General features: G+C 42.2%; 1 protein-coding gene across 1 annotated transcript in view; it reads right to left on the minus strand.

Annotated features, from left to right (window-relative positions):
* gna12a (guanine nucleotide binding protein (G protein) alpha 12a) overlaps positions 1-7,876 on the minus strand; it is a 30,653-nt gene extending 22,777 nt beyond the window's left edge. Inside the window, exons 1-2 of the mRNA XM_050044989.1 lie at positions 7,114-7,876; positions 412-630 (exon numbers count right to left, since the gene is read on the minus strand). Coding sequence (XP_049900946.1) covers positions 412-630; positions 7,114-7,431 — 537 coding nt within the window. The 5' untranslated portion in view covers positions 7,432-7,876. The remainder of the gene's footprint in view (positions 1-411; positions 631-7,113) is intronic.
* Between the last annotated feature and the right edge of the window lie 1,695 nt (positions 7,877-9,571).

Below are 9,571 nucleotides of genomic sequence, written 5' to 3' on the forward strand. Positions count from 1 at the left end.
AGGTTACAAAAAAAAAGACTCTTATTTTCAGGTGATTATACACTAATGAAAACATGCTTATTAAATTATATTTAATTTCTGCCAATATATCCTCCTAAATCCTACACACTGGACCTTTAATAATTAAAAAAGAGTAACTCATTTAATTAGATGATTAACATTTTTCAAATTGAGGATTTCGTTTTAAGAATTTTGTTTTTTCAGGGTGATGACATGATCAAATATGCCAATAAACACTCAAATCTTCATTCAAGAACCTCAATAGAAGCCTCAAGACTTGCCTCAAGTTTGATGGAGTAGTGCAACAGTGTAAACACTACATAGCCTCAATAAAGACTTGGAACAAACTGAATAACAACCTGAAGATGATTGAGAGGGCTGAACTGTGTGTTACGGGGCTAATCTACTCACCAGCTGGAACTCAGACCGTCGTGCGTAGGCCTCCTGTATGCCAGTGTCCGCCCAGAGCGCGCTCAGTGCCATCACATACAGCTGAAACTCACTTGGCTCGACCCCCGAGCCGCCCACTCGTCCTTCCCACGACATCACCAGCATGCCCTGCTTCTCGTTCTCGCAGCTCTGCCAGCTGATGCCCAGTTTATCCCGGGCGTCCACCAGCACCCGCATGCCCTGCAGAAACACACAGTCAGAGCGTGAACACACGAGCCAGAATGTGGTGAAGCAGCGTAACAGCTGCTTTTTCTAATGTCAGCAATATTGTACAAATATTTCCTGACCACACGGAGGAAAAAAAAACTCCTACTGCATGTGGTGCTTCCTGGGAAAAACGTCAACACGGAGTCTAGTGTTACTGGTAAACATGGAGTAACTTTAAGAGGGAGGCACATGTGTCCAACACACACATACACACTCAAACATAAGCATGTGTGGCTGCTGGTGGTTTTCTGAGGAGAGCCATGTGGACTGATCTGAGTGGGAGGTCTCCTCCTGAGTGATCAAACTAACCAACACACACACACACACACACACACACACAGACAGATAGACGACTTAATTTTTTGTGTCTCCTTCTTTAATTTATGACACTTTTTTTGAATCCATTACTTTTAATTGCTCCAATTCAGCAGTTTGTTTGGCAGTAAATCAAAAATATAAAGTCTATTATGCACAACAATTTTTATTTGTGACTGACTACTTCTAGTTTTTTATCTGTCTGTTTTGTTGCTTGTTTATCTGTCACATTTTTTCTTTGCTTACATGTTTATAGCTTATTTTCTACCTCAATGAGAGGCATCTTCCACAGCGTCTCAAAGTTCAGACTCTGCTGTATTTTTAAAGTGTTTGTGTTATGTATTGATTGAATCAACAGAGGACTCAGCAGCAAATAATATCGGTAAACTCTGAGGCGTTTCAAAGGTCACAGCAGGTTAACGGATGTGAGTATATCTGTGTGTGTCAGTGAGTCACGACCACCTAACCCTTGTGCAATAGTCAAGTCTGGTCAAGTTTATTTGCACAGCTTAATACTGCACTCAATGAGGCTTTACAGGCCCACAACGTGAACAGCTGCCAACCCAGCTCAAAATCCTCTGAAAAAAAAGAGAGCGTGGAAAAAAATCTGGAAGAAATCTCAGACAACAAAGTTCAAAGAGAGATTCCCCCTCCTCAGATAGATGGGTGTGCGACAGGAGGTGTGGGCGTGAAAAAGAAGAAAAGACGATGTGACAGTTTGTAGAAATCATCGCTCATCCTTCTGCTATGTGCGTGTGTGTGTGCAGTCTGACTGTGATGCTCCTTTGTGACTAACTGGTGTGTTTTTAAGCCTGATCCCTCGCTTAAAACTTTTCTTTTCAGAACTGATGGTTTTGTTTTTACAGAATGAGTAAGACTAATAAAACTGGTGTTAAACACAAAGACACACATGTAACCGCAATCTGACACGACGTACAGATCCAACAGCAGCATGCTGAAGAGTCACTGTGAGTGAACCCTGAGTCACATCCACTCATGATTATTGCCTGTGTAATCATCATCGACATTTTTATCAGTTCACTCAACTCTGTATTTGTAGTGTCTATAATCATGTCTCCATATCTCTTCCTGTATGCCTGCGTGTTGGAACATCCGTCTGTCAGTGAGAAGTCAGTAAGTGTGTCATCATGTTTGCATTTCTACACCAAATACAACAAAACCATAACAAGTTGTCAGATTTCAAATACTCCTCCAAATTATTGGCAAGAAATGCAGCCATCTTTGGTCCGAACAATCTTGCAGTATCCTTCCCATAGTCTTAGATGAGCTGGTAATTTTCGTGATCCTAATTGACTTACATAATCGAGCAGATATTTGCATCCAAGTTGTCATCAGTTCTTAATAAATATGCCACTTGGACTACTAGACTGATCAAAAGAAAAGAAGAATACAATGACTCTGTATATGGTGAAAGTTGTGCATAAACAGTCTCTTTCTTCTTTCCTCTTGTTGGCTGTGTTGCTTTACAGATAAATGGGTGTTATATAAAATGCCTTAACCTTTACTCTGGTGGACTATTATCCAGTTTCACAACCGCTGTTGTAAACTCCACTATAATTTGCCTTTATCCTAATTTAACACTGGTATTTAAATTTTGTTGTCTGTTTGCGGAGGACTTATGGGTGATAATAACTTTTACGAGATGATAAGGACTGCACAAATACAAGCTACATTAGTTCTGGTTTCAGTGAGGCAGTAAGTTTTCTCTAAAGGACACACCTATGTGGACTGCATGCTTTTAAAGATGCAGCCTCTGTCTCTCAAAGGTCGGCTGTACTAAAACAAAAGTGGTTCATAGGATGTAAACTCAAACCACAAAGTGTTTCAAATCAAAAGTGAGTCAAGTATATGACAGGAAAGTGCAATCAGTGGAGTGATTGCAGCCACTCTAGGAAATTCTTTTCAGCAGACGGGCAGCAGTGAGTCTCAGAAGCGTCCCGGAAGCTAATAAAGATACACGCCTTGTCTATTTTTGACAGAGCTGCAGTGTGTTGCACAGAGCAGATCGATTTTATCCTGCTAACAGACTGTATGTGAAATATAGATAACCTACAATGTAATTATGAGGATGTGTGTATTTTAAATAACTAAAACACAGTCACAAATCTTTGATCCATGTTGCTCATAACTGGACTTCTCACTGCATTAACTTTGTCTGTAGGCTACAGCACAACAAAGTTAGCCTGGAAATCCAGACCCAAATCTAGAAAGATTTAGGTGACTCGCTGAGCAAATTCAAATTGTGCTCTCGCGAGAACTCTGGATTTCCAGGGTACAACAAAGTAGGAGATAATAATAATAAACACAATTAAAACAGCCATAAAGGAAATCAAGGAAAAATGACCAAATCAACAAAATCTGCAAGTCTACAAAATCAGGGAGGTAAAACACTCCAGTGTGGTATGACACTGTTCAGAGGACGGAACAAAACCAGGTCAGAGCTGGGCCCGATAGTATTGTCCCTCCCAGCTCCCTTCCAGTCAAGATGGTAGCGAAGATGACAAACACAGGGACTAACTAATCTCATATCATGCCTAACATTAGTGGAACGTATCGGTATGGAATTAATGTGCAGATGCTCCCCTTCAAAATAAGACCAAACTTTTCTATGAATGTCAGTTTTTGAGCCATGACGAGGGACAAAATGTGGCCTGCGACAGACTAGGGTAAGGTTTGTTGTGTGGCTGGTTAAGAGGGGTGAGGAGTCAGCAGTCAGTGATGGCACAAAACAGTCAATAAAACAGACTTCTCGGGGCGTCGGTGGCTTGGTGGTGGAGCGGGTGCCCCATGTGCGGGGCTGTTGCCGCAGCGGCCGGGGTTCGGGTCCGGCCTGTGGCCCTTTGCTGCGTGTCATCCTCTCTCTCTCTCTCCCTTTCACACTTGACTGTCCTGTCCATTAAAGGCAAAAAATGGCCAAGGGAATATCTTTAAAAAAAATAAAATAAAAAAAATAAAACAGACTTCTCAAGAATTATGAATCACCGCAACCATGAGAGATCCTTAAAAAAGCAGTCATATACGTGCACACAAAATATGAGGCTCATTGGTCCAGTAGTTTTTGAGAGCTGCGGACAGACAAATACACACACATGACCAAACACATGATAATATAGAGTTTATACTTGATCCAAGCAGCCACACACAAAGGTGGAGTGAAAAGCCATTCGTCGTTGGTGGGGGGACTCACTCAAAGTATTGCAACTGGTTGTTCACATGAAAAGTTACAGATTAAGTTGAGTCTAGAATTTAAAAAAAAAAGGAGAGCTAGAGAGACAAAAGACCGTCTCTCTGTATTTGTCTTATGTGTCACTGGCCCTCAGTATTATCTCACCACATGGGGCTAGAAAAACATGAAAACCTGAACCGGACTTGTATCCTCACAGTCATGACGTGGTCTGTGGTATTATTAGCAGTCGCCTACGGTGGCAGCTGGCTGGGAATGAAAAAAGCTCTGTTTCATTTATCACTATTGTGTAATTACAAGGTGGCTCCCTTCCTGCTTTAATGTTGTCCGCCCCATCTACTGCACTGGTCTCCGCCTTGAACACAGTAGTTGGGGAAACACTTGGTTAAGAAGTACTGATAAAAAGGTAAAAACTGATCATGACAAACTTTAAACCATTGTGTGCTCTGTTTATAAAGTGGATAAAAGACAAAGGATTCTTTACGTTCTTTTCTAACCAAGAGGTGCAGCTTTTTAAATCAGTGATAGCTGTTCAGCAAACCTACACTTGATTTTGAGACTTAACAAAATTACTTAAGGACCAGTAGTTTCCTTAGTTTCACTTTAATTCATGAGAAATGAATAAGTCAACTTTGACAAGGATTAAGTCAGAGATTTATCTGCTGGTGGAGGTGTAATTACTGAGACTGAAGCAGCGGGATCACACCTGAACTCCACCTCTTTATTGTTTATTTTTTATAATCCTAATTGTGCTACACATCTGTGTGTTCTCTTTCAGCTTTGTTCTCGTGCTCCATCATTAGGTTCCCATGACGGGAGGCGGTCCTCTGCACCCAACAGGTGAGGCTGATCCTGACACCAGTGTTCGGGCATCATCCCTCTGAATACACTCACTGTTCTGAGCTTTACTGAGGGACTCATCCTCAGTTTATGGTGTCATGAAACACTGGCAATTATGTGCTCATGGTAAATGTTGTATTTCTAAGTCATTTTAACGCCCATTATAATTTACGGTCAATGTGCAGCTGGGACGTGTTGTTTAGTGCTACTGATTCCTGTATCTTCTCTGTGGTGGACAATAAATTGTTTATGATGTATGTTTTATGCCATTTCATATTACCTAATCATAAGTGCTGAAACAATAACTGGGTCTCTGGGAAACTGTGATGGAAACTTTTCAAAATTTCAGATATGTTCATGGTCCAAATAAGCATCAACTAGAAAGGTGCACTCAGTAGAGGGCAGGGCTCTGCCAGGCAGCAAAGCATCCCGCGCAGCTACAACTGGTGGAATTGTCCCTCCCAACTACCTCACAGTTAAGATGGCAGCGAAGATACAAAAACAACTGACCTAATCATCAATCACAAATATCATGATACGATGCTGTAACAAATTTTCCCCCACTCCTATCAACCACTAGAGGTCCTTGAGCATACAGTCATAAAGCTGAGCACAAAATATTAGGCTGATTGGTCCAGTAGTTTGTGAGATTAGCTGTGGACAGACAGATACACACTCTCACACACACGTGCACACTTCCTCAGGCTTACATCTGGTGGAAATAATTTGTCAAGAAAATAATCTACCAGTTAATGAGTCATAGAAATAATCTGACCTTTGTTTGCTGATTTTCCTTCCTTTTTTTATTTTAATGTTAACTGAATACTTTTGGATTTTGGACTGTTGGTTGGACAAAACAAGTCATTAGAAGAGGACATCACGTTTGTCACCATTTTGTGACAGTTAATAGACTAAATGATTTTTGGATTCACTGGGAAATTTAAAGATATATTAATCATCAGTCAAAATAACTGTTATCTGCAACCCTATCAGTAACATTGTGTCTTATGTTATGAGACGTGGTGGGTCAAGGTAACCCAGGCATCATGCTGTGCTGGAGAAGATGCCCTTTATTGTCTAAAACATTCATTTGCAATTTTTGCCTTCTTGCCCTCCTACACATCATGCATTGTGTGCTTTTCAGGAGGTCAAGTGGTGGTAAGGTGGGGGTGGGGTCCTGTTCATGATGTGGCCCGAGACAGCGCCACCACTGTATGCTCGTATTGAGGGGAGGGTATTGTATACTGCCTCGGCTGTGTAGAAGTGCAGGCTCTTATCATCCTTGTCTGGGCTTTGTGGCACTCAGGGCGGATGTGCTCATCCCTCAGGAATAGTCTGGTATTGTTAGCTGGTGAAGGAGGCCCAGCCATGACAGCAAACAAAGGGGGCAGCGCGCGCGCACACACACACACACACACACACACACACACACACACACTTCAGGATAAAAATATGTACTATGTCAACAAACCTCTCTGTGTGTTTGAATATCTGCTTGTGAGTGGGAGCCTTAACTGTGGGATGAAAATGTCAATATTAGGGCTGCAAATACTGATTATTTCTACTAATGATTAATCTGCGGATTATTTCCTCAATTAATCAACAATCTTATGGGCTCTAAAATGTCAGAGGGAGTGAAAAATGCCCGTCACAGTTTCTCAGAGCCCATCATTTTGAGCCAAAAACTCAAATTTATTAAATTTTCCATTATAAATGATTAAAAAAACACAAAATATTCATATTTGAGAAGCTGGAAATGGTGAAGGTTTGACAATGTTTGCTTGAAAAATGACTTAAATGAAGAATTAATCTAATAATTGGCTAATTGTTTCAGCTCTAGTCAATATATCTCCACAGACTGATTAATCAACTACTCTTTCTCGTCTACTAAATGTTCCTCACACATCCTTAAGTTAAGCTTTATTTATTTGAAATGGAGTTCTCAACAAACATGAATTTAAATGAGAAACAAAAAGACAAAAGCAGGAGTTCACAGTTCAGATCATAAGTGTGGTGGTTTAAACTTTGCTCTGAGGGGCTGTAAACTTTGCCTGAAGGCCCCAGGCTGTTTAGTTCCCATGAAACCTTGTGCTTACCTTCAGTATATTCTCATAGATAGTGTCCCGGAAATCCAGAAGTGCCTTTTTATCAAACTCTTGCCCGTTAATGATGCGCATCTGTTTGAGGAATGTGGACTTTCCGCTCTCCCCGGCCCCGAGCAGGAGGATCTTGACCAGCCGCCGGACGGCTCTCCTCTCTCGGGCGAGCATCGCGTCTATCTCCCGGCTTCTGCGCCGCGCCTCCCGCTCCTGCGCCGCGTCCCTCTCCCGGCTCCCCTCCTTGCTGCTGCCCGGGTCCCGGCTGGCCTCGGCCGGGAGCAGGCAGCGGCTCAGGGTGCGGACCACTCCCGACATGGCGAGTCGTGGGAAAAGTTCACCGAAACTTCAGTGGGAGAATGTTCATTATAGGATGTGACCTCTGGGGTGGAAATGACCCGATCCGGTTACATCCACCTGGTGAATAAAACCTTTACAGAGGATAATTAAATAAAGTCTACATTTAGATTTAATGGGTGAAACCGTTATCTACTCTCCAACCGGCAGACAACCCGTGTCCATCTTGGTTAGACCGCGCCATCAACAAAAATCAATCCAGACAGAGAGGAAACAAAACCGGCTATGATCCAGAAATGTTAAAAACAAGTTAAATGTTTGAATCCTGGTCTGAGGACAGATATAAAGTTGATCAGAAGTCAGTCTGTCCATCTGAAGCAAAACAATAGTAAGAAGACACACACACACACGGGGACAACCTCTCCACACTCTCACACACAGCCAGCGGTTTGTGAACTTGGGCAGCGGAGTGAGAGCAGCTCCTCCGGGCGGCGGTGGGACGGACGGTCAGACTGAGGAGAGGAGGGCGCCGGTGCTGTACCGGGGATCACCGTCAGGGGGCGCACGCGGACACAATAAAGAGGGACTGACACTCTGAGGCAACTCCTGACTGAAAGCAACTTAAAGGTCCAGTGTGTAGGATTTAGGAGCATCTATTGACAGAAATGGTAGCCTAAAAGTCATAACTATGTTTTCATTAGTTTGTAATTAAATGAGAAAATAAGAATCGTTCTGTCCTCTCCAGGCCCACAGGAACACTGGTTGGCCTTGCTGTCAATTTTTTTTCCCAGGATCACTCGCAGTATTGCAGCAGCCCAAAAAGCGTTTCTTCATAGACCACCACCATTATAAAAGAGATTTGTTCAGAAAGTGTTTTGCAGGTCGCACTGCCCTTTTTTTAAAATTGAATGGCACTAGTAAAAAAAAACAAAAAAAAAAAACACTTGCTGCGCCTTTTTATTCCCCTGTCATTAATCTACTGTTTTTATTTTTTTATGTTACAGTAATTAATAACTAGTTCCTAAAATGGACAAGCAGAGGGTTCTTGCTGTAGCTCTGGTAGAGGGTGAGAGGCTGTCTGTAAATAGTTTGTTGGGCACAGGGAAACAGAGATCTGTGTGGGGACATGAGACCCTAAAAATGACGGTGGATCACGGGGAGTTGGTCCAGGAGCTTCACCTCGATGATGGCTGTTTCCAGGCATATTTTAAGATGACTCAGGGGCAGTTTGACAACCTGCTGTCCATCGCCGGGCCGCATAGCTCTGGGTATCCAGCAACCGCTACCACCAGTTTCTCCTCCATTGTTTACTAAACTTGTTGCCTTGACCACCACAGAAGGCCCGCCTATCAAATCATCCGACTGGACAATGGGAAAAAAGATGATGAAAAAAAGATGACGCCAGGTGTTTTTCTACTTTATGTTGAAGTTTATTCAACTCAAGGATTTCAGAGTGCTCCAGAAAAAAGTACAGAAATGTTTTTTGCAACACAAAAACTGCGAGCAAAAAATTTAATTCTCATTAAAAACAATTACAAAAAGGCGCCTCCAGCTGCTTAAAGGCTCTCTGTGTGATCAGGGCCTAAAACTGTTGACAGGCCACCTCGAACTGCAAACAGGGTCAATTGTAGCTATGTCTAATATGGAATTTTGATCCATGGAGGTTTTATATTTGTAAAACTTTCCTCCAGCTGTCAAAAGCAACTAAAAAATCTGATGTCATTACAATGTAAAGTGTAGGAGCCGAGCCAGAACCCACAGGTGGAGCCAAATGATGTCAAGTTCTCTCCCATCGATTTTGTCATGTTGCTCTACAGTATCCCAGGAGGGACAAATCAAACAATGGTTCTAGATAAGGCCATTCACATTTTCTCGTTCTTGTGTTTTGGTGTTGGCCGCTGTTGTCATGGGTGTAGGTTTCACTTCAACATGGTCGGGGGGTTCTGGGGTTCCAAAGGAAATTTTGAGAGTCAAAGATTTAATTTTCCTGAATTCTGTTGAAATTGTATGTGCTTATTTGTACCTTTTATACTTTTTCCAACAGTGGAAATTTCCTTAATTTTGTCAAAGTGAAAGTCCCCTGCCACTTTCATGTTTTTCATGAGGGTACAAATACACGTTTTAAGTTTCAGTTCTGCAACCTCACCACTAGATGCCACTA

This window comes from Epinephelus moara, chromosome 5, assembly GCF_006386435.1.
Source record: "Epinephelus moara isolate mb chromosome 5, YSFRI_EMoa_1.0, whole genome shotgun sequence".
Lineage (NCBI taxonomy): Eukaryota > Metazoa > Chordata > Actinopteri > Perciformes > Serranidae > Epinephelus > Epinephelus moara.